Genomic DNA, 25,851 nt, shown 5'->3' with positions numbered 1-25,851 from the left:
CATGACAAAAAATGTGACCTACTATGACAAACACGTATCATCACGGAAGTGTATTTTTTTTGTAGTGCAACACGCCCAATACAATGGTAAATCGTATAGGTGCACTAGTTTGGCGAACAGATGGTGATACAAGTGTAATATGGATAGTAGATATATGTTTTTTGTAATCTGTAGATATAAAAATAGCAAGCTAACTAGTAACAAAAGTGAGCAAAAACGGTATTGCAATGCTTGAAAACAAGGCCTAGGGTTCATACTTTCACTAGCGCAAAATCTCTTAACAATGATAAAATAATTAAATCATATGGCAATCCCTCAACGTGCGACAAAGAGTCACTCCAAAGTTCCTATCGCGGAGAACATAATATGAAATTGCTTGTAGGGTACGAAACCACCTCAACGTTATTCTTTTTGATCAATCTTTTGAGCTATTCCTATAAGTTTCAAAAACAGCCCTAGAGTTCGTACTAACATAACACCATATGATACACATCAATCAACCCTAATGTCACCTAGATACTCCAATGTCACCACAAGTATCCGTGAGTTAATTATACGATATGCATCAAACAACTTCAGATTCATAATATCCAATCCAACACAAAGAACCTCAAAGAGTGCCCAAGATTTCTACCTGAGAAACAAGGATGAAAATGTGCATCAACCCCTATGCATATATTACCCCAATGTCACCTTGAGAATCCGTGAGTTGAGTGCCAAAAAATTCATCAAGTGAATCAATAGAACATCCTATTGTCACCACGGATATCCCATCCCGAGACATACATCAGGTGTTCTCAAAGCCAACAAAGTGTTCAATATGATAATGGTGAAACCTCAAAGGTAAAAACTCGATTCATCACAACAAGATAGAGAGGGGGAAAACACCATACAATCCAACTATATTAACAAAGCTCGCAATACATCAAGATCGTGCCAAATCAAGAACATGAGAGAGAGGGATCAAACACATAGCTACTGGTACATACCCTTATCCCCGAGGGTGAACTACTCCCTCCTCATCATGGTGGCCGTAGGGATGATGAAGATGGCCTCTGTTGATGATTTCCCACTCCGGTAGGGTGCTGGGCCCTGGTATTTCTGGCTACAGAGGCTTGCGGCGGCGGAACTTATGCTCTATGGTTTTTGGGGAGTTTTGGTATTTATAAGAATTTTGGGCGTCGATCTCACGTCAAGGGGGTGCCCGAGGGGCCCACAAGCTCAGAGGGCGCGCCCTAGGGGGGTGGGTGCACCCCCAGGCTTGTGGTTGCCTCGGCCACTTCCTGGCCCAGCTCCGATGCTTCGGGGGTCTCTTTTGGTTCATAAAAAATCACCGTAAATTTTCAGCCCATTTCGAGAACTTTTATTTCTGCACAAAAAATGACACCAGGGTAGTTCTCCTCAAAACAGTGTTAGTCCGGGTTAGTTCTAGTCAAATCATACCAAAACCATATAGTTTTTTTGCAAACATGGCATGAATACTTCATAAGCTATAGATATGTTGGAGACGTATCAGTAGCATCCTGTAGTAGTGTATGATGGCGGCACCAGTGAGCACATCTTCAACCCTAACAACCCCAATCACCACCACCAACGCGGCGGATATAGCAGTTGTCGGGCTCGTAGCCCCACATCTTTCGACCTTCGGGCCACCGGCCGCTACGACATCACCACCACTAGCGCCACTCATCACTCTGAAGCAGCAGAATGTCATTGATACCATCAGATCCGGATCACTGGGCTTCTTCACCCCTGGGGCCACCACCTCGGGGCTCAATGGTGTCACAATGACACGGCCAATCATTACGACGGAGGCCATGAGGATCCTCACCACGCCCATACATGAAAACAACCCGACATCTGGGCTACGGAGGCCCTCTGTGTATCGACACTAAGTGCAGAATTGCAACTGAACATCGCACTTTGGAGGCCACGGCACAAGAAACGTGGTGACAACAAACAATGAACAACAGCGGCTATGCCGACCTCGTCGTCGGCCGGGAGCTGCCATCAAAGACCTCACAGCCCGTGGACGGCAGGTGAGCATAGACTTTACAGAGCCCGTGAATGCCGTGCCTCATCCAACACCAGCTCGTGGCCTCCAAGCAGCCGCAGCGTTGGTAGACAAGCTACAAGCAACTCTCGGAGACCCAAACCTCCTAGAAGTACAAAGCAACTAGGTTTTCTTTAATTCCTGTCGACATCGCTAGCGGTCCACCTCATCTCTGGTTGTCTTAGGGCCATGGAGGCACGATGGACCCCGGCTGTTGTCCGCGGGAAGGATACTGCTCTATTTTAGTAATTATTTTTTTAATTCAATTAGGGTTTGTGTTCTACTCATGGAGGCGAGACGGTGGTGGCTCCTTGCAGATGAAATAAAGTCCTTCCCGCCTAGCCCCCTCTTTGATGGTGCGTATTGCACCATTCATGGGCATGTGGAGATGCGTCTTCGATGGATCTTGCGGGCTTCAGTCGGTTTTTTTCTTAGGAGAATCTGTTTGGATCCATCATTCTTTTGGGTGTTTACAGGTTGGATCCTTCTGTGTTAGCGGAAGCAGGTACTTTTTGCCTGGCCAACATCGTTAGGGAGTAGTCCGCATGTGTTAGTTTGTATCCCCCCTTCTTTCTCTTTCAGCACTCCATTTCCTTGAGTGTCGGAGACTCTGTTACTTATACGACTCTTCTATCAATGAAAGATACACAAACTTTGTGTATTCGCGAAAAAAAGGTTGGTCCTTCTGATCTAAAATTTCCCTTCATTGATGACGGTTGTTGTTCGGATGTGATGGTTCTGTGGGTCTTAGCACGATGGCTTCCCGACTGTCTACTATAACAAGTTTTGCCCGGCTCCAGCGAGGAAGGGACGATGATAGCAGCGCTTCGGCTCATTTCAGTGTGTGTAGTCGTCGCTAGGTGGTCTTCAAACTTGGATGCAATCCTTATTATTTCTAAAAAAAATGAGGGAATCCTTATTGTTATTTTTTAGAGAAAAGGGGGTTTTGAGCCCCCCGGCCCCATTTTATAGATGAGACCAGGAAAGTAACACCATTACAGTCATGGCAAGCATGTTCAGGAACGAGCTAGAATGAAAAGAAAAAACTACAAAGACAGCTAATCAGCTGAAAGACAGCAGATCAGCTCTACAATAAAGGTCTAAACAGAGTTTTCATCTTATTATAAATTTGTGCACAAATCTGTAATAACCAACACCTCTCCCCCTCCCTTTTCCTGGAGACCAGATTTCTTCCACTTTTTCAGTTAGCGCATCGCATTATGCAGTCCCCAGCAATACCATTTCCTTTGCCACGTCTGTCACGGGCACCACCTTGAGCTTCTTCCATGGCTTAGCCGGTGATCCACCCAGCTCCAGAGGGGTGACGGGGCTGAGCAGCGTCGCCTTATAGGTGCTTTCGCGAGGGCTTCTTGGTGGAGAGATTTGGTATGCTGGCCCCTTTGTGATTGGAGCTTCATCGGTCTTCGAGCGAGAGAGGAGAAGCGAGTGATTGAAGCCACCTTCAGTGTCTTTCACCTCGACAGTTAACCTGCCAGAATCTGGAGGGGGGCATCTAGGATGCAGGAGATTTTCTGAACGAACGCCTCTAGTTTTGTCAAGGCAGGTCCTCTGAACAAGATCAGCCATCTCCTGAATTGTCCTAGCACTCTCCTCCATATCTGTTTCACATCAGTCCATATAGCATTGTTAAAGACATGTGAATTTCTATTTTTCCACATAGCCCATAGAACACATGCACAGACTGAATTTAAAGCAATATGCTTCTTGTTAGCTGGCCAAAATCTAGCAATTGATAAGTAGTTAGTTCCTAATTCTACATCAAAAAACTCTGATATTTCTGCCCAGATTTGCTTGGCCACCACACATTCAAAGAATAAGTGTGTAATGGACTCTTTTTCAGAGCAGTATACACATTTCGGGGCTTTTTCTATGCCTCTCTTGGCCAGGTTGTCTTTCGTCATCAGCTTGTTGTGGGAGAGTAGCCACAAAAACACCTGGACTCTGGGTGGGGTTTTTATTGACCACACCGCTGGTATATACACAGGCTGGACCCCCTAAAGTTGATGATACTATAAAGGGAACTAGTGGTGTATTCCCCCTTGGCTTCATATTGCCAAATGAGTGAGTCACCCTCCTCTCGAAGTAGGGTACTCCTAATGATTTGCTCTAGGGCATACCAATGCTCCCTCATAGCAGGTGTGAAAACCCTCCTAAAGGTGAGTTTAATCTCATAGTTGTCCCAGATCTCAGCTATGGTAGAGCATTGTTGGTGGCAGATGGTGTAAAGTGGCCAGAATTGGACTGAGAGGGGAGATGTACCAAACCAGATGTCTTCCCAGAATCTGATCTTCTGTCCATCTCCAACCACCCATTTATATCCAAATTTCAAAGCCTTAGCAGCCCACATGACCCCTTGCCAAAATATGGAAGGATTTTGGGTTTTACTAGCAAAGATGTTAGGGGAGTTGTGGATGTATTTCTTGTCCACTATTTGTTTCCAAAGCTTGCCTTCATCTTTGATGTATCTATTTACCCAGCTCCCAGGGGGACAAAGGTTAACATCTTTGATGTTAGGTACCCCTAAACCCCCATGTTTCTTCCCCATACAAACTAGGTGCCAATTGGCCAGGTGAATTTTTCTATTTCCTTCAAAGTCATTCCACAAACAATTGGCCATCTGACTATTGATCATATCTAAAGCCCATTTTGGAAATTTGAAAAAAGAAAGGAGGTATATAGGAATGCTAGCCAGGCAGGTCTTAATCAAAGTCAGCCTAGCAGCATAGGAGAGGAGTTTGCCTCTCCAGCCAGACATCCTTTTGAGGATTTTGTCTATCAGGGGTTGTATATCCTCCCTCCTAAGTTTATCATAGTGTAAAGGAATTCCCAAGTACTTTATTGGGAAAGCCCCTATTCTACATCCTAATATATCTGCAAAGGATTGAGTTTCTTTAGAAGAAAGCTCTATTGGGATGATCTCACTCTTTGAGTAGTCGATTCTCATGCCTGAAACTTGTTCAAAGCAAGTGAGGACCATCTTCATGTTCTTAGTTTTTGTTTCATTCTTCTCCATGAAAAGGATGGTGTCGTCTGCATACTGTAAGCAGATGACCCCATTGGGAATTAGCTCAGAACACAGACCACTAATCAGCTTATCAGAAGCTGCCTTGGAGAGCATCTTGCTCAGAACATCTACTACCAAGTTAAAGAGCAGGGGGACAAGGGGTCTCCCTGTCTCAGGCCTTTTCCTGTAAGCAAGTAGTTGCCTTCTATTCCATTAATTTTCACTCCAACCGATCCCATGTGTGTGACTTGTTTGATCCAAGTCACCCAAAGGGGATTGAAGTTTCTTTTTTCTAGGATTTCAATAAGAAAGTCTAGGTTAACTTTGTCAAAAGCTTTCTCATAGTCTAGTTTTAATACTAGACCTGGGTTGCCAGATTTAGCAGTGGAGTGCAGCACCTCATGTGCTGTGACTACACTCTCTAGGATAAATCTCCCTTTTATGAAAGCTGATTGGTTACTAGATGTAAGCCTATTCATTAGCATAGCTAATCTATTTGTAAGTACCTTGGTAAACACCTTAAAGATACAATTGATCAAACTAATGGGCCTAAATTTTTTCATGCTGGTAGCCTCTTTCTCTTTTGGGATAAGGGTCAACACAGCAAAGTTTAACCTATAGATGTCCAATTCCCCTTTATGGAAATCATCAAATATGGCTATCACATCTTTTTTAATCACTTCCCAAAATTTTTGGAGGAATATAAAGGATAGACCATCTGGACCAGGGGCTCCATCAGAGTATGAACCAAAGATGGCCTCCTTAATTTCTTCTTCAGAGAAAGTTTTTGTAGGGATTGGTTTTCTAAGTCATTGACCTTTTCTTCAGCAGCAAAGAAATTATTATTGATTCTAAAACCTGTTCTATCTTCTTTCTTAAAGAGGTCTTTATAGTAGTCTGTGGCTATACCCAACATGTCTTTGACATCTGTGGTAGTGCCAGTAGGACCTTCCAGCTTGTTAATAAGTGTTTTCCTCCTCCTTTGGTTTGCTATAGCCTAAAAATACCTAGTGTTTCTATCCCCTTCAAGGATATCCCTATCACTGGATCTTTGTCTAGCTTTAACTTCTTCTACAATCCAAAGGTTATGGAGTCTGGAGAGGAGTTCTTTCATTCTTAAATTTTCTACCTCAGAAAGCCGCACAGTTTCTGATTTAATATCAAGTTTATCATACTCTTCTTCTAACTCCTGCTTAGTTTTCCTAATCTCAGCATCTACATTTCTACTCCATCCTCTACTAAACTTCCTAAATCTTCTCACTTTTTCCTGCCAAATGTCCATGGGGGTGGTACATTTGACAGGAGCAGACCAATTTTTTCTCCACAAGCTCCTTAAATTCAACTCTTAGTAGCCACCATTTCTCAAACTGATAGCTTGAGTTTTTTGGGGTACCATCCACACCAGAATCCCACAGAATATGAGTGTGATCACTACCAGTTCTAGGGAGATCTTGAGAACTACTTAAAGGAAACATTGCATCTAGTTAAGTGGTACAAAAAACCCTATCTATGGTACTCATAACCAAGTTATCTTGATTATTTTCCCAGGTGAATTGTCTCCCAGACATCTTAATTTCTAGCAAACTCCAAATTTCTATCCAAGCATTGAATTTGTCACTCCAACTATGGTTAATCCTCCCATTGTTCTTATCTTTCTGATATCTAACTAAATTGAAGTCCCCCCCCTATAATAGTGGGTGGGTGGTCATCAATGAACATATTATGGAGTTCAGAGATGAATTCATCCTTGCCCTCCTCATATGGTGATCCATAGACTGCTCTGAACCTAAAGGTTTTTTCACTTGTCTTATGCACTAGATTGCATGAGTACCAACACACCACTGAAGTGCCTTCAGCAGGTAGGTGATGCCAACTATAAGGTTTATCACCACTAATAGATTTTAAAAAGGAAGAGAGAGTTTTTGTTTCTTTGTTTCCTAAAAAGCTACTATACTAGGTTTATGTTTACCTAGAGTTTCAATAATGCAAGGTTTTTTTCCTAGGGTTGTTATCCCCCTAATATTCCAAAACAAAGCATTCATTGAAACATGTGTTTCTTAGGGTGCTCGCCCCATCATTTTTTGGAGACCAGGCTCCACAAAGCACTTTGGTCCAAGTGCTCAGATGGGATCACATTGAACTCTGAAGGGGTACTAGGGGAACCACCATAATCTATGAGTTCTTTTTGGGTAGGGAGCCCTCCAGGCTCCTTTGCCCAGGGTTTTTTTGTGAGTCTAGGGTAATCAATTAGACTACTAATATCTGGGGGCCCTTCAGGCTTCTCTACTAATTGGTTCACATTATAAAATACATCCATCTTAATTTTTTGCTTATCAACAGCACTACTATTCAATCCAGCATTAAATTTCTCAAATTCCCCTGCATTTTGTCCTTCAGACAAAGGCAGAGAGCTGGAAGAACTGGCTTCTAAAGTGGAATTGTAACTAGTATCTATCTCTATTCCTATCTTCTTAGCTACTTCTAGGAAATTAGGGTTACTAAAAAACTCAAATGAGTTTTTAACAATGGTACCTTTGGTGTCTTTCTTTGTGGCTTCCAAGTTATGCACCTTCTTAGTGTTGATTGCAATCTCCAGCATGGATCTGCCTCCCACCTCAACCCTGTTGCTTTTCCTGAATGCTTGAACTGGGCCCCATTTGTTTTTCCCCTCTTTGTGCACATGCTGAATTACTGTCTCATCAGTAGGAGGCTGAGGGTTGGGGCCATTTTCTGGTTTGAGCTGGGGGATGAAAATCACCTCTTCTCCATATCTACCTATTGCATTCCCATCTTCAGTTAGTAGATCTTCCATCTCATCCTCATCCTCTTCAAGTTCCATTCCTTGCAGGATGTTGTAGCTCTGCTCCATGCTAATTGGGTCTTGTAGTTGCTTCAGATAGTCAACTACTTTCTGTTTTGAGTTCTGGCTTGAGGCATTGTTGGCAGATTTGTTACTTTGGAGGGAGGGAGTGGATCCTCCTCCAATGTTTCCTTTTTCTCTATTGGTACTCTCTTCCTCCTTGTTGTCCTTCTCTAACTTGTTGCCATTAGCATTGTCAGCTAGTTCATCTTCTAACAGATCATCCAGCTCTGGGTCATCTTCTGGTGGTTCTACAGTAATCCCAATCCTGAACAGCTTGTCACCTATGCCAAACAGCCTTTCAGGGGGTATTTGGTGTGATCTTTACATTTGATCTTGATCCTGATCACCTCAAAGAATGACTTGAAATTCCCTTCCCAATCAACATCAATCAGGGTTCCAAACATAGATGCAAATTGCTTCAGTATTGCCCATTCAGCCTAGGCTGGTGCAACCCCATCCAGCTGAAGCCATACCTTTTGCAGTTCACTATGGTGTTCTAGCATCCCTTTCCACACTTCTACATTCACTGTGACTCCTTCTATCTCAGGCAAACCAAAAGGAGGATATCTGGCTACACTCTCAACTGGGATGTGAGGTGGGAATTTGACCAGAAAATTCCAATCATCAAGTACCCTTATCTGCCATGGCCAATTGGTCTTGTAAATCAGTGAGAAGTTGTGGGCTGGTTCCTTCTTTGTGACCTGTCCCGACTCCACATAGACAACTCCTATATTCCTCTTAACTCCAATGTGTTGTTCATTCACATCAAGGACATCAATTTGGTGATATCCAAGTCCAGGGGCCCCACTGCCAACAAATTTTGCTGGGTTTCTTGGCTTCTTTCTTACTGGACAGTCCTCCACCTTATGTGTCACCACTTTGCATATGAAACAAGCAGGTGGTTTTGGGCAGTTGGTCTTGTGGTGTCCAGGTTCTCCACAACTATAGCAGATGACATCTGCATACTCTGTAGCATTTAGATCATCAAACTTGTTGAGGGGTTGCTTTGCTTTGGTCATGTTCCTCCCTTTCTTCTGCTGGTTGCCACTCACAAAGGAACAGAAACCTTGCTCCTGGACAGATTTTTGCTGCTTCTGATCAAAGCTTGAATTGCCTTGCTTTCCAGGATTCTGCCCTTGTTGCCCTTTCTGTTGCTGATTGCTAAACTGCTTGTCAGAGGGGCCTGAATCTTGGTTCTGTCCACCACCCCAGACGCCAGGGGGGCCTCTCCACTGGTTCATCTGTGGGGGAGGGAAGAATCCTCCCTGATACCAAGGGGGTGGGATCTGGGGTCCTCCAGGGAAGCCAAAGCCGAATTGGAATTGGGGGGAGGAGGGCCATATTGGGGATCAAACTGGGGCCAATTACCTGGGGGTGGAGCTCCAAGATCCCTTGATGTTTGGCCCCCCTGTTTGTTGCTTCTAGGGTTCCCTCCTCTTCCCCGCCCGCGCCCTCTCCCCTGCGCTTCAGCCATGGCTCTGATTTCTTCACACAGCTTTGGATCAATTCCCCTGATGGTGGTGTATGGGAGGGTGGCGGAATCGTTCTCCGACGCTGGGTGGCAGTCGGCAGCGGCGAACGAGCAGGGTAGGGTTTGGTCTCTCCGGATCCAGATTAGGAGAGGGTGGGGATCGGGGTTAATATCATGTTCCCACAACTTCCCGTATTGCTCGCGTGAGGCCAGGTCGTCTTCCACGCCCCTCCCCCTTTCCATGTCAGCAAGCTTTTCCACCCCCCCCCCCACTGATAATGCTTTGTGGGCCTTGATTGTCATTCTCCGTAGCAGGATTAGGAGCAGAAATTCCTTCTTCAATTGCGCTCGATTTCAGAGAATGACGCTTTCGGACCATGATTGCACGATCAGGAGGGTCAATTTTTGCAACGAAGTTGAGGCAGCGCCGAGTTGTGTTTTGTTCTCCAGCCCATCGAAGCGGGGTGGCGAATTCAAACCTCTGATTCTCCAAATTTGACGAGGCAGAAATCCTCCGCTCCAATAGTGGGGTGGAGCCATGGCTTCTCGCTGACGAGATCAGCTCTGCAGCGACCAGAACGCTCGCCACTTCGCCCTTTGCTCTGGGATGTGCGAGTGCATCTCTGCCCTTGCCCAGGAAATCACCTCTTCCGGTGAGGAGGAATCCATGGGGATCATCCTGGCCATCTCTTCCTCTGTCGCCTCGACGCAGATCCGCGTCACCAACTTCTTCGGGGTGTCTCCACGCCCTGGCCTTCGCATCGTTCTCTCCATCCGCACGCGGTGGCTCTCCTCCATCTCCTTCTCCTCTGCTGAGATCCTCCCATCGCACGCGAGGACGCTCAGATCTGAGAATCTGAGGCGTCTCTTCATTCGCGGCTTTGCGGGGAGATGTCACTGGGGATATGGGGGCGGCGGCAGGCGTGCGTGCCGCGGTGGTGAGGAGCAGCGGTAGGCGTGTGCGTGGCGGCGGTGGCAGGTGCGGGGGTGCCCGGCGGCAGCGGTGGTGACGGTGGTAGGTGGATGTGGCCGTGGCGAGTGGAATCGCCAGAGCAGGCATGGCGAGTGGTTAACCGTTCAGTTGTGCAGTTTCCCTTCTTTCCTCAATCCTTATTATTTCTATTATTCTTGCCATCACATACGATGAATGGATTGAAAGTTTGTTTTGAAGTACTTACGTATATAGAAGGATGGAGGTAAGTAGGTAGCAATGTGCCATCACGTTTCCGGTGAGGAAGATAGATGAGATAGAGATGCCCGTCACGTTTGCCGATTCAAATTTCAAAAACGCGATCGCCGAATCCGGAGCGCAAACCAGAGCATCTTCTACCCAGAAAGATTGCCGTGCTGCTCCTCAAAACCGAGTCGCTAGAAACTTCCGTTCGATCCGAGCGCTCGGCGCAAGATCGGACGCTCCAAACCGCGCCGCGCACGGCAGGGCAGGCGGTACGTACAACCCTGCGCTGCGCTGCGCTGCCACCCTGTTCGCAGCTGCAGCCTTTAGCTGGCCCACACATCTTGACCCCTACGACCGGGTCACGCGATCACATCTCCCTCCCTTCTCCGCCTGCTACTACCCCTGTGTGTTACTCTTACTCCACGAGTTCGTACGCTGGGCCCGCCCTGTCATCGGCTCAGTAGCAGCCTTCCTCGCGTGAACCCTGTCGCAAACTCTGCTCGTCGATCACGAGCGCTGCACTGCCCGCCCGGGCCCACCCGCAACCGCCTCAGCAGGAGCCTGCAAAAGCCAGCATCCCGGGCCCACGCGTCAGCGAGGCCTTTCCGAGATTCTCTTGCCCAAGGAAATGAAACGCTCGTCTTCTCGGCTTCTCGCGCAAGAAGCAACGGGAAAACCCTGACAAAACCCCGAAGGCGCCGGCGCTGGCCCACCCGTCAGCCTAACGCGCGACGGCGCGAGGGCGCGCGGCCGCCGAAACGGGAAACCATGGGCCCCGCACGTCAGTGAGAGAGGGAGGGCGGCGGGCCCGCCTGTCAGAGAAGCTGCGCCGTGCCGTCCCTCCGCGGCTTTCTTTCGTGAATGCCAAGCCAGCGTCCGGCTGAGCTATAAAGCGAGCCCAGCGCCACCATTGCCCGGAGCACGAAAAGCTTTCTCCTCTCTCGGCTGGCTGGGTTGGTTGGTTGGTTGGTTCGTAGTGTAGTAGGTAGGCGAGGCGAGGCGAGGGGGTTCGGCCGTCGGTGATGGAGAGTAAGGAGAGCGGGGAGAGGATGGAGAAGGTGGAGGTGGGCGACGGCGGGAAGAAGCCGGAGGAGGGGACCAAGCAGGCGGCGGCGCCGGTGTGCTTCAAGAAGCCGGCGGGCGAGGACACCGGCATCCTGGAGACCACCAAGGACTACTTCAAGCAGCTCAAGGACACCAGCGCCGACACGCACTGGGACTGCATCAAGAACCGGTTCCGCGCCGCCGGCGACTACATCTCCAACAAGACCAGCTCGGTAACGCCTCCTCCTTCCCCTCCCCCTCCTCCCCGTTCTGTACGCACGCGCTCCTGCTTTGCCTTGTTCTGCTTCCATGTTTGCTTGCTGCTGTTCGATCTTGGCCCGTACGTGTCCTGTGCCTTTGCTCGCTAGATCGTGCGTCTTGCGGATTTCGTCACATGTGTAGTTCCTAGCCGTTTAATTTCGGAATTATTCGTCGCGTGCTGTTACGAAATGTTGCCACTTCGTTTCCCCCTTTTGTTCCTCGGATCGGAATGCATGTTCTTGTAGGAATCGTCCTGTTTTCTTTTCCTTTTGTTGTTGTTTGTTGTTGTTGTAGCAGCGATTTTCGCGAGATCTTTTTTGCACCTCTTGTCCTGCACGGAGAAGCATCTGGATAAATGTTTTAGGTAGGTGTGCTTCCGCTCGCCTGATTTTGAGGCTGTGTGGTGAAAACAACCATGTGAATGTGATGATAGTGCAGTGTGGATGAAGTGGCGATTCGTAGATCCTTGGACACTTACTTTTTCCCTCACGCATTTGGAGATTTCTTTTCCTAAGATTGTTATGCTTACGGACAATTCATTGTGCGATATATATATATAGGTGGCGATTAACCTGTACAGGCATCCGGATTTCCTGATTCTTGCTGTCAAAGTTGGGGTAACCTTGCCAGTTGCTGCCTCTGTAAGCATTAGTCAGTCTCTGTCCATGTAGATTTATTTTCAGTTTTGCTGGAGATTATCTTTTGCAACATTTCGTCCTGTGTTCAGAAATTTATTCTTGGAATCCTCTGCCCTTTTTGCCGTCAAATGCTTGTGATCTCTTGAGCTTGCTGTACTACTTGTTACAGTAACCGACATTTCGTGCTCTGATGCTATGTGTTGTATTAGTAATCTTGTTCTAAATGATAAGGATCCGTTCAGACTTCAGTCATTTGTTGTTGGATTCTGTTCTTATAGCGGCTCTGCTGCTGCATATGATTTGCTCTGGTTACTAATCATGCCACCCATTGTAGTTTCTTGCTGTGCTTCTGTATTTGTTCTGTTAATTCAGAATTCAGATAGGCTTCAGTTATGGATTCTGTTCTAAATTTCCCAATTCCAATAGCCTATCTGCTGCTATGTACTGATGCATCTGAATAGTAGTAGTATTATGATGGAATCTGAAATCTGATGGCCAATCTGCTACTGTTCGCTGATGCGTCTGGTTGAATCCGAGGGCTAACCCGTGGCTGCTTTGTGATGCGTGGCAGGTGTTTGGCAGGCAGAAGGTGGAGCCTGAGGCCAAGGAGGAGACCCCGGGGGCGAAGCCAGAAGGGGCACCGGCGGCAGCTGAGACTCAGTGAAGGCTTGTCCTGAGCTCGTGATCGTCTTCCATGAACCAACCTGAAGCTTCATTCACTGAGAGTTGCGAGGTCTTATCAGCCTGGAGTTTTTCTTTTCGCTTTGTCCTTGTGTTCGACTAGTTGGGGCATGGTTTGCCTGAGCGATTTCGCATTGTAAAAGACCCGTTCTGGCTGTGGATCTTAATCCGGTTGGCGCCGCCGTCATTTGCGGTGCGTTTTGGTGACATCTGTTTTGCCATCATCTGTGTTTCTCGAATGGAATGCAAGATCACTTGGTCATCAAGTTCTCTGTGCAATGCGATCTGGTCTTGTTCTGGTTCTTCTTGATGCTACCTACTTCCTGTTGATCTTCCGTGTTGCTCTATTTCAGCACTTCAGTGGCTGCGTGTTGTGAAGCCTTGGACGCAAAGATTTACTGTACACCGTTTTGAGGAAGCAAATGATTTGGTAGCCATTCATCACACTCTCCTTCTATGTTTCAAATTAACTTGAGCAGTTAAGCGTTGTGGTATAGAAGTGCCTCCGCCCAATAAGCAAGTCCAGAATATTGTCTGAAAAAGTTTTAAAATGACATGGCGACTGTTCCGTTCTCTCATTTTGGCAAATACTTTGGCGGGCAGCAGTGTCGTTTTAGGCAACTGTAGTGCTATGGACGAAATTACCTTTCCAAAGTTTTCAATGGAAGCACACTCCACTTTTTACTACTCCCTCCATATCAAAAAATAAGATGTTTTTTGCAGTTTAAATTGAACTGCAAAAACGTCTTAGTAGTACTGTATTAGAGAAGGAAATGTGAGAGGAGTTGAGTTCTATGACTACTGACTAATCCACTTTTCATGTGTCAGCTCATCTCCAAATGTCCGAGCGCCTTCATCAAGTACAGACGCATTCATGAGGATCTATATATTGGGAATTTGGCAAGAAAACTGCAACCCACTAGAACTCTGGCTCTTTTATTCCAACTTGACATTTGAAAAGCTTTCGATTCATTGAGATTGGGGTATTTGCTCAAGTTATTGTGAAGTTTTTGTCCACAAATCAACAGATCTTCATGACAACAATCTTGCCGTCATTCTTCATGGATTTGGGGAGCTCATTGCCTTGTCGCGCAACACCCTTCAAGTTATTGTGAAGTTGTTGGGAACTTTTCTTTCGGCGGGGACGAAACAAAGTGCTTGTCAAGCAACATAAGATTAACTTGGAGCTCTTGTGTCGTCCCACACGCCTTGCAGGATTGGGTATGCTCCGTCTTGAGAAATTTTTGACGGCTTCGCGTCTTAGATGGTCATGGTTAGAATGGAAAGACAAGCAAGCGCTTGGATACATACCCCCTAACCATTTTGCTATCTCTAAGGAGACAAATGATAATGTTAAGAGGGTGCCATATGGACAATTTTTTTATTAGCAGCATTAACACTTGTATGGGAATCAACATGGTTTGCCTGGTGTAATTCTTCTCCCTTTGGATGATGCTTCACGGCCGCCGGGGGGGGGGGGGGGGGGGGGGGGGGGGGGGGGGGGGGGCGAACAACACAAATAGTCAACGACATCAGTTGCAAGCTCACTTTGGACTCGTGTTATCATGCACAATTTGAAGGGAATGTTTCCACGGTCATGAAACCCCTCCCCCTCCCCCTCAACAGATTTTTTTTCTATGACTCAACTTCGATTACAGAGTTTTGGACCAGCGGTCGCATTAAAAGAAATGGTTGGCGAAATTATGGCATTTGTCAGCTCTATAGGAGTGGTAGAAACAACCACTCATCTACTTTTCAAATGTCTACAAATTAGTCGACAACATCACTTGAATCTCAGCAAGCGGACACTACTCCACAACCTCATCTAATCGTGGAGCAACTGCCCCCTCCCCTACAGTATCGTCACCACAGTAGAGTTTAACCACCAAATTCGGGATGTATTGGCGTGGTTCCTCTACGCTTAGGACAACAGACCCACAAGAAGTGTTTTTTTTCTGACTCCACTTCGATGCAGAGTTTGGACCACCGATCGCCTTCAAGGAAAGGGTTGGCCAAAATGTGGCCTTTGTCAGCTTTATAAGAGAGTCGGAAACAGCCACTCATCTTCTTTTGAAATGTCGTGTCTCAGCGTGCCTTTGGGGTTTGCTCAGAGACCGAGTTGGCCCAATTCACATGGACATTGAGTTTTAGCACATTTTTCTCTCGACACGCATTATTCATGCCTATGTGTTGGCAGTTATGGAACGAAAGAAATCTACGGGTTATCAGGAATCATTCATCCTTGGCAGTTATGGAATATAAGAAATATGCAATTTCCTAGGAAAGGAACACCACACTACAGCAGCAGCAACTCCTACTGTATTCTCTTAATTCTATCTGCAAAATTTCCACTCATATAGTCTCTGTAGTTGGGCTAATATTTGGCCCCTTTGTTATGCGATTCTCTGTCAGGATGTATTTCCCTTACTTCTTCGTATTTTTCTCAGGTGATCAAAGGATAGGATTGTGGCATTGCAAGCCGGTATGACCGCGACGCCTGAACCGAACTGAACTGAATTCAGCTTGTAACACTATCAAACAGTCAGTCAGTCGCAAACTGGTACAATGTCTGTCTCTTTCTCCTGGTGAACGGACGCGGGAGAAAGGGAGAGGCAGCCTCCGTCCTGCCCAATTCCATACAGTTCTCGGATAGTTATACAAGCAGCTCATTTTCTGCATTCTTCGGCGGAACACAGTATAGTCACTACAGTAGAGTTAAAAAAAAGTTTGGTTATGCAACAAGCATACACGACCGATGCCATGTAATTTAACGACCAAAATAAAATCAAGTTTGGTTCAAAGGTACCAGGTATTTGCACAGAGACGACATGGAGATGCTGCAAAGGAACCAATGTCTGCACAAAGAGGCAGGGCATGAACGGGTGCGAGTGTGCTGTGTATGGACCGGCCCTGAAGGTCGTTGCTAAACGGGAAGGATCGTAGCTCGTCAGGCCCGCAGGTGCAGGATTATTATTGGTTGCTAATAGTAATAACCTAAAATCTAAAAAGCGGCCGGCCACCAACTAACAGAAACGGGCGGCTGATTCCTGCCCGCACGATCGCGCCCAATCGCCCCGCGCGTGCGTCAGGTGCCACCTTGTCGGGGCCCTCACCTCCTTGTCCTCCTCTTCCCCACCTCGCCCGACTACATCGGCATCTCCGCTGTCGCGCCCAACCTCGCTTCGTCCTGCCGCTGCTCGTTCTCCCCAAATCTCTGTGGAGATGTGGGGCCTGTCCCACGCTCCGCCTCGGCCTCCCGGGATCAGAGGCCCCCGCCCCGACCGCGACAGCTCCATTGACGTGGCCCCGGTGCTCACAGTCAGACCCGTCTCCCACGAGGTTATCTCCAGGCGCGCCTCCCCCGCCGCGGTTGTTCCGCTGCCGCAGCCACTCCCTCTCATCAGGCAGCAGCAACAGCAACAGCTCAGGGAATAACACAGGTAAGGGGAGGAACGGGACGAACAAGGGGAAACTGGGGTTGGTCAATGACTAGAAAGCAAATTCAGATTCTCTTCTCGCTCCTTTTCTTCCTGCAACCACATCCTCTTTCTCACTCCATTTTCTTTCTCTGTAGCAGTACAAATATAGAGCACTACAGCAAGAATTCAAGAGCTGGCAGTGTAGGGAGAGAGAGGGGTCAAGAGCTATGCAAGCTGTAAGAAAACGGCAGCCATGAGAGAGAAAAGGGAGATGAACGGGAGAAGAAGGCTGAGCAAATGACCAAACCAAACACGAGGACGTATCCCATTTGATTGAGAAGGAACCTACAAGATCTAGGTACAAACTAGGCTGCTGCCACACCACCACCACAGGGACGGCCGTGCACCACCACCACCACCTCCCCCCCTACACTCCGGCAACATGGAGAAGGTGCAGGTGCTCCCTGCGGTGTCTCCTCTCTCTCTCCATAGTTGCCATGGATGCCTGGAAAGAATTTAAGAACAGGTACGAGCTAGCCAAGGGATTAACAGAGTCCAGCACCTAACCACCTGACCAGTCTTGTGATGCATCTTTGTGCCTTTCTATGTTCGGGTGACAAAGAGAAGTACGTCGTCGTTGCATACACATTGATATTTAGTTGGCTTGTAATGTAGTTTAGTTGCACACATATTAATGTTTAATTGGCATGAAGACCAGTTGCATACACATTGATGTTTAGTTAGCTTGTAATGTAGTCTAGTTGCACACATATTCATGTTTAGTTGGCAGGAAGACTAGTTGCACACACATATGCTCAGTTGGCTTGTAATTTAGTCTAGTTGCACACACATTAATGTTTAGTTGGCAGGACACTAGTTGCAGACACATATATGCAGTTGACGCGTCAATGTAGTCTAGTTGCACACACATTGATATTTAGTTGGCAGGACTAGTTACACACATATATGCTCAGTTGGCATGACAATGTAGTCTAGTTGCACACACATTGATGTTTAGTTGACAGGACTATTGGCACACATATATACCCAGTTAGCACGGTAATGTAGTCTAGTTGCACACACATTAATGGTTAGTTGGCACGACTATTTTTGGCACACATATGCTCAGTTGGCGCGGCAATATAGTCTAGTTGCACACGCATTGATGTTTAATTGGCAGGACTATCCGCACATACATATGCTTAGTTGGCGCGGCAATATAGTCTAGTTGCACACATATTGATGTTTAGTTGGCAGGAAGACTAGTTCGTCAAAATATCCCTATGCGGGATCTACTTTTGAAGAGCACGTCGCAAGTGTTTCAATGATGAAAACGGATCTGATTTTCGACACGCGGTTTAGATAATATGTTTTTTACAATTTTGAAAACCGAAAATTAATGCACAAGGGATGAACATGAGAAACATTAATACATCGGCATGCAGACATTCATTACATGATAAAAGAGCATATAAAATGATTAATTAACAGTGTCTTTTTAGCACTTTTGCACTACAGTATTTTTTTCCTTTTTAGTATGCGATAGAGACTAGACTTTCGGACAGGGGCAGTCGGGACCAGGGCCGGCCGCTCGCGAGCGCTAACCAGCCTCCGGCCGCCAGCTAGACGAGTCCTAGTAATAATAGTAATAAAAGACTGTACCTGCGTTACCTCCCCCCGCCAAGCGCCGCCTTCCACTTGGCGGCGACATCCTCCAGCGCCCGGCGCGACGAACCATCCGGCGACCACGCGCGTGCCGCCGCTCGCTGCAGGTCCTCGGCCCGGCGCCTCACGGCGCGCCCACTCTCCCCCTCCATGAGCTCGTTCACGGCGGCCGCAACTTCCTCGCGCGCCACGACGCCGCCGTCCTCTCGCGCTCTCGGTCGCAGCGCCACCCCGAGGGTCCCTTCCAGTAGAGCGGCGTTCATCCTCTGCTCCGCGTAAAGCGGCCACGCGACCATCGGCACGCCGGACGCCGCGCTCTCCAGCGCCGAGTTCCACCCGCAGTGCGACACGAAGATCGCCGTCGCCGGGTGGGACAGGACGCGCACCTGTGGCGCCCAGGCCGGCACGGCGAGCCCCCTGCCCCTGGTCCTCTCCAGGAAGCCCTCGGGAAGCCACGCCAATGGGTCGTCATCGTCGCGGGCCCCGAAGGCACACGTCCGGCCGTCCAGGCTCGGCATCCGCACCACCCAGAGGAACCTCTGTCTGCTTGCCTCTAGCCCGGCGGCGAGCTCGACCGTCTGCTCCGCAGACAGCGCTCCGCCGCTTCCGAACGCGACGTACACCACCGACCTTGTCGGCTGGCTGTCAAGCCACTCTAGGATGGCCGACGCGCCGGTTTCCTCGTCGGAGTTTGACCGGACGAACGGCCCCACGGGGAACGCCGGCGGGAACGCGCCTTGCTCCGCCGCCTGCCTGAACTCTTCCGCCATGGCAGGTTCCATCTCGTAGAAGGTGTTCGTCAAAAAACCGTCGGCACGGCGGTATCGCCGGCCTCCCCGGAGCAGTTGCGCGTAAGCCGGCCCGTTACAGTCGCGATACGGGACCGGAAGGTCTGCGCGGCGCAGCGACAAGACCCCGGGGATCTCGAGAGGCTCCGGGAGGTCGCGGTACTCGCCAGGGGCCGCGTCGTCGTGGAGCTCCACGACGCGGCGCATCAGGTAGATCATGGTGAGGCTACTGGGGATGAACACGTAGCACGGGACGCCTAGCTCGACCGCGAGGGGCAGCGCCGCGGAGCATAAGAAGTCCGGAACCAGCGCGGCGAGCGGAGTGGTCGAGCCGATGGAGCGGAGAAAGGTGCTGAGGCTGGGGAGGGAGCGATGGATGAGCTCCACGAGCACGCTGCCACGGAGGGCGTCGGCGGGGAGGTCGTCGATCTTGACGGCCGGGAGCGCGACGGTGGAGACGGAGGTAGGGATGCCGCTGGGGAGGGCTTCTGAGTCGGAGAGGCCGCTGAAGGTGACGATCGTGGCCGCGAAGCCGTGGTGCTCCACGAGCCGCCGCGCAAGCTCGGCCAGCGGTATGAGGTGGCCGGCGCCGGGGCTGGCCAGCAGCACGACGTGCGGCCTCGCCGCGGATGGGGCTGGCGCGGAGCCTGCGTTCATGAACGACTCCATTGTCAGTGGCACCGGTTGCAAGATGTGGGCGACCGGTTGCTAATTACAGCACACAAGCATCTTGTGAGCTAGCTAGCTGGCTGGAGGGGTCCGGCCGAATATGTCGCCGGGAGGACGCCCGGTGGTGCAGGGTGGTGGAGTGGGTCCATCTCGCAGGGTGGTGGAGTGGGCTCCCTGGTGGGTGGTCTGCGGCAGTGTGCACTGTGCATCTCGCATGGTGTGGTGTAGGCGGTGCCGCCGGTGTTTCGGGGCCCATCGATCGCTAGCCTAGCTGCGCTGCTCTAATGGCACCGTGGGCGTGGCCGGTTGTTGTACCCTTGTACGTACAACGTCTCGTCACTTCAGCGTCCGATCAACCCGTCTATGTCTTTCCAGTTTCCCAGCAAATTCAGCTGCTCAAACGACAAATATTATGTGATACAGAGGGAGTACTATAGTAGATAAAACGTCATTGCTAAAGTACTTGTGGAAATAATCTCGGACGGGGATGGTGGAGACGTGCGCGACGGCGAGCACCGGAGTTTTTTTGTTTTTTGAGGAAGGCTTTTATGGCTATTTTATTAACTCATAATAAACTTACATTGTTTGCTAAAGCATTGGGAATGAAAACAAGAGGTGTATCCCACCACGCTAGTCAGTGGATTACCCCTCCCAAAACTAGCTAGCTCATGTGCAACCATGTTCGATTCTCTATTACAATGGTCGATAATGACCTTCCCGAAATCTTTAAGCAAGTTACGGCAATCATCAAGAATTGGCGCTGCCACCAAACCATACCCTTCATTTATCCTCAAAGCATCCACGACGATCAAGCTGTCAGACTGGACCAAAATGCTATCACACCCGGGACCGCGTATGAGCATGATACCTTGGTGTATCGTCTCGCCTCGGCTACCGCTACAGCAGCCACATGCGACATTTGAGTTACTGCAGCAGTTATAAATCCACCGTTATGGTCCCATACCACCATTCAACAGGAGCCAGAATGATCTTCTTCAGAGAATGAAGCATCCACGTTTAACACTTGCATCCCTGACAATGGTTCCTTCCAAGCATTTTGATGAGGCATTGGGTTTGTTTTCCCGGCCGCTCGGACAAAATTTAACGATAGGGCCTGGATGGCCATAGCTGTGCGGACCGGGTCTTGAACTTGCTCTCCTCTGACTAGCCTCCTTCGCTGCCACCAAAGATACCAGCTAGTAGAAGCTATGACTTCAGTTATATCAACAATATCCATGTACTGACGCTGAAAGATGTCATCGCACAGAAGAGATTCCATCACCCTCGCACCTGATCAGTCAACTGGCAGCGCCTCATCTATGACTTTTTGCAAGCCCAGCTCAGACCATATCAACTTAGCACGGGAACAAGTGAAGAGCGCATGCTTGGTATCTTCCGCCCCCTGCTGACATATAGGGCACTGTCTGCTAGTAGAAATATGTCTGTTTGCGAGTGTACATTTAAATGGGATGGTGTTATGCAGGCATCTCCATACGGAGATTTTAATTTTACCTGGTAGTTTTAATTTCCACAGCCTCTTCCAAACCGGGTGATCCGGTGTACTCGCCTGTCCAACCTCACAACCAATTTTTGGACCATACTGATCTTCCCATACTCTATAAGAACCAGAACGAACACTGTATACTCCATTCTTTGTGTAGTGCCATGCAACAACGTCTTCCACATTATGATGGGATAAAGGGATTTGCAATATATGGTCCACATCTATTCTCCAAAAATTATCTCTGATGATCTGCTCGTCGCAGTCATCTGATATAGGATCTATCAAGTTACTCACATATGATAATAGACAGTTACCTCGTTGGACGGTCGACAGTAGACTAGTCAAGGGTATCCATGTTGTCGGAATGAATATCCGCTGAAGTGAGCCGCCCTTTGCGCTGAAGCGTATACTTCCAGGGCTCATGATTGCCGGACAAGGGGACGACAATGGAGATCCGCCGCGGCCGGCAGTAGACTAGTTAAGAGTATCCATGTCGTCGGAATGGATATCCGTCGCGCCGTCCGTAGACTAGTTTTATCTTAGTTCGGTATCATTTGCAGTTAAAATATGTTCAAAATATAAATGTTTTCGTTCGATTTGTATAAAATCCGTCATGTTTATATGAAATTTGTCGTGTTTATATGGAATCCGGCTGTGTTTACATGAATTTTATTCGATTTATTAAAAAAAAGAGTTTGAAATGCATGCACGAAGCGATGGACAGTTATCCATGTTCACGGACTGATCCTTTCTGTACGCGGACAAATGCAAAAGAAAATTTGGAGATTGCTGCCGTTGGAGATGCCGCAATTGCGTGCCCGACGGCGCCGATGATCTGCACCTGCATTCGACCCGTGTTAGACTCTGTATATACTGGGCCCCACTTGTAATTATGTTGTACATGTCTATACAATGAAAAGGTCACCCCACGTTGGAGGTGTGCCACAAACCCTAAAACCCTTGTCTAATATGGTATCAGACCTAACGATCTAATGTCTTTCGCTACGCCTCCGCCACCAGCCGCCGTCGCCGCCTCAAGCGCCGCCGGCACCGCGGTTTCCTCCCCCGCCCTCCTGCCGCCGGCCCCCGTCCACATGGATCACTCGTTCCTCCCGCCGTCTCTCGCGCGTCTCCTCAACGTCGGGACTGCGCCCTACACGGTGGATGGCTCGCTCGGGCCCCTGCAGACTCAATCGGCGGGGTCTCTCTTCGCCGGCCCGGTGTCTTCCCTGTACGCCGGCGTCTCCTCTTCATCGCCTGCTGCTTTGGCCCGGTCCCAGCAACCGTCGCCGCCGCCGGCCGCCGTGCACTCCATTGTGCCCACGCCGCCGCCCCCTACCGCGTCGCACCAGATGCGTGCGATCGCGCCTGCTCCGGCTGCCGCCATCTACACCGCAGCTGGCCCTACTGTTGCCGATACCGCCCATGCCAATCACGGCGGCTACCCACTGTACGCGGCGCCGTACGGCCAGTTGCCACACACGCGTCCCTCCTACGGGGCGTATCCTGGCCAGGGCGCGTACCCGGCTCCGCCGCCCTATGGGGCGCCCTACCCGTACGGCCCCTCGCACCTGTACGCACCGGCTGCGGCGCCATCTGCACCACCAGTGATCTCCCCGACGCCATACGTGGATGCCGAAGCTGATCTGGCCGCGATTTCCTCGCCGTCGTTTTTGTTCTCGCACCTCCTACCGATGAAGCTTAAACCGGACAACTATCTATATTGGCGTGCTCAGGTGCTTCCTCTCCTTCGCAGCCATTACTTGGAAGGGTTCGTCAACGGTACACTGTCGTGTCCACCGCCACATCATCCGATGTTCCGTGCGTGGATCGCTCAGGACCAAGCCATCCTCTCAGCTATCCAGTCCTCCCTTGGTGAGGGTGTGGCCGGGCTAGTCCTCTTTGCTTCGTCCTCTCATGAGGTGTGGGACATCCTGGAGTCGAGTTTCTCGTCTCAGTCTACTGCTCAATCCATGGCCATCCGTGCCAAGCTTGGTGAAACTCGCAAGGACAATGGTACGGTGACCACCTTGTACAACAAGATCAAGCAGTTGGCTGACACTCTTGCTCCCATTGGAGAGCCCCTTCGCGACAGCGAGTTCACATCCTTCATCCTAGCCGGCCTCGACAGCGACTACGACTCGCTTGCCGAGGTGATTAACGAACGTAAGGAGCCTCTTCGTCCTCAGGAACTCTACAGCCGTCTCCTGGACACGGAGCAACGGCTCAACGCGCGCCGCCCCGACGTCTCCACCGACTCCTCCGTCAACGCCGTGTACCGCGGCAAAGGCGGTGGCCGTGGCCCCTCTGCATCTTCCTCGGGAGGAGGGGGCAAGTCCGGTGGTGGTGGTGCGCCCTTGACACAACAGCAGCAGGCCCCGCGCTCTGGCGCCCCGGTGGTTGTCGTTGATGGCCGTGCCTGTGCCTGCTGTACCACCTGTGGTGCGGCTCAGCCATGCCAGCTCTGTGGTCTGCCTCGCCATGTTGCCTCTCGCTGTCATCGCCGGTTCAAGACGGACTTCCTTGGCCTCGGCAATAATGGCAAGGGCAACGAGCATCAAGTCAACATGGCACAACAGGGTCACACCCCTTCTTATCCTATCGATCCTTCTTGGTACATGGATACTAGAGCAACCACGCACGTCACGAATGAGCTGGGCAAGCTAACTGTCCAGCAACCTTACCGCGGGCATGACAAGGTTCACACAGCTAACGGGGCAGGTATGCGCATTTCACATGTTGGTCAGGCATCACTTCTCACAAACACCTCTAGGACATTGCATCTTAGAAATGTTCTTCGTGTTCCCACAGTTGCACGTAATTTACTCTCTGTTCCTAAACTTACACAGGATAATAATGTTTTCTGTGAATTTCACCCGTTTCATCTCTTTGTTAAGGATTGTGCTACGAGGAACATTCTTCTTAGAGGTCGCTACCGCCATGGTCTATATGCTCTTGATGCCCCACCGACGTTCCCGCTCCTGCTGCTGCGTTCCAAGTCTTCAGTGGCGTCCGTGTGTCTCCCTCACTATGGCACTCCTCGTCTTGGTCAGCCAGCATCTCCCATTGTTCGCCATGTCCTCCATTGTCATGAGCTACCGTCCGAGTCTAGTAATAAAGATGCCGCTGTCTGTGATGCTTGCCAGTAGGGCAAGAGTCATCAGTTACCTTTTTCTGTTTCTACACATATAGTCAAAACTCCTCTTGAGCTTGTGTTTTCAGATGTATGGGGTCCTGCCCAGCTGTCCGTTAGTGGGCACGAATATTATGTCAGTTTCATTGATGCTTATAGTCGCTTTACCTGGATTTATCTTCTTAAGCATAAGTCTGATGTGTTTAATGTGTTTTTACAATTTCAAGCACATGTTGAGAGACTCCTAGATCATAAAATCATTCATGTACAGTCAGACTGGGGGGGGGGTGAATACCGCAACCTCAGTACCTTCTTTGAAAAACTAGGAATTGCTCATCGTGTTTCTTGCCCACATACACATCAGCAGAATGGTTCAGCTGAACGTAAGCACCGTCATATTGTTGAAACTGGTTTAACCTTGCTTGCTCATGCATCTGTCCCGTTTCGTTTTTGGAGCGATGCTTTTACTACAGCCTGTTTTCTTATAAATAGGCTTCCTTCGCGGCTCCTTCATATGAAAACTCCACTTGAACTCTTGCTTGGTCAGACTCCTGATTACACGTTTCTTAAAGTGTTCGGTTGTGCGTGTTGGCCGCATCTCCGTCCGTATAATAATCGCAAGCTTGAGTTCCGGTCAAAGAAGTGTGTCTTCCTGGGGTATAGTTCTGTTCACAAAGGGTATAAGTGCCTTCATGTCCCGTCTAATCGTGTGTATATCTCCCGAGATGTTGTTTTTGATGAGCATGTTTTTCCCTTTGCTGCTCTTCCCTCATCTGACACAAGCTCCACACCGCCAGTGCACCCATCCACTATATTGCCTGATCAATTTGTAGATGCTGCACATTCGCCCTCTTTGTTGTCTAACCATGGTGCAGGTATTGGGAGATGTGCGCGGCTTCAGCTCCTGGATGAGGTTGACGCTCCGGCTCCCTCGTCCCCGACGGCCACGTCATCACCGCCCACTCACATCGATCGGCTGGCGTCGTGCATGCCCCATGCAACGCGCCCGCCTGTGCCCGTGACCGCGGTTGCTGCACCGCGCGTCACCACTCCGGCCCAGTCACCGCCTATGCTGACTGGTGCGTCGGCCCAGCGGGCCGTCTCATCAGCGCCGACGTCCTCGCCATCGACGCCTGGGCGGTCACCTGCATCGCCGCATGGGCCGTCCCCGCCTGGGAGCCCCCCGCCATCGCCGCCTGGGCCATCGACGCCTGGGCCATCGACGCCTGGGAGTTCCGTGTCATTATCGTCGCATGTGCGACACTTGTCCTGCTCGCCTGTATCGGCGTCGCCCTCGAGTGGGTCGACGTCTCCTGCTGTGTCTTCGTCGTCACCGCCACCGACTGCGTCAGCCTCTGCCATGACGGATGATGCGTCCCCTTCATCATCCTCACCGTCGGTTTCGCCACCCGCTCCGCCCCCGGTGCTGCGTCCTCACACACGCAGCAAAAGTGGAGTGT

General features: G+C 49.6%; 2 protein-coding genes across 2 annotated transcripts; one reads left to right on the top strand and one right to left on the bottom strand.

The window, feature by feature from the left end:
- The first annotated feature begins 11,504 nt into the window (after positions 1-11,504).
- On the top strand, positions 11,505-13,420 carry LOC123090927 (uncharacterized). The gene is made up of 2 exons (XM_044512282.1): positions 11,505-11,866; positions 13,104-13,420. Exons 1-2 carry the CDS (start codon positions 11,612-11,614, stop codon positions 13,194-13,196), a joined length of 348 nt encoding a protein of 115 aa, XP_044368217.1. The 5' UTR covers positions 11,505-11,611; the 3' UTR covers positions 13,197-13,420.
- A 2,291-nt stretch (positions 13,421-15,711) lies between these two features.
- On the bottom strand, positions 15,712-19,943 carry LOC123090926 (hydroquinone glucosyltransferase). The gene is made up of 2 exons (XM_044512281.1): positions 18,267-19,943; positions 15,712-16,199 (listed from the first exon to the last, which is right to left on the bottom strand). Exon 1 carries the CDS (start codon positions 19,752-19,754, stop codon positions 18,300-18,302), a length of 1,455 nt encoding a protein of 484 aa, XP_044368216.1. The 5' UTR covers positions 19,755-19,943; the 3' UTR covers positions 15,712-16,199; positions 18,267-18,299.
- Between the last annotated feature and the right edge of the window lie 5,908 nt (positions 19,944-25,851).

This window comes from Triticum aestivum, chromosome 4B (genome assembly GCF_018294505.1).
Source record: "Triticum aestivum cultivar Chinese Spring chromosome 4B, IWGSC CS RefSeq v2.1, whole genome shotgun sequence".
In the NCBI taxonomy this organism is placed as follows: domain Eukaryota; kingdom Viridiplantae; phylum Streptophyta; class Magnoliopsida; order Poales; family Poaceae; genus Triticum; species Triticum aestivum.
This window is presented reverse-complemented; position numbering and strand designations above follow the sequence as displayed.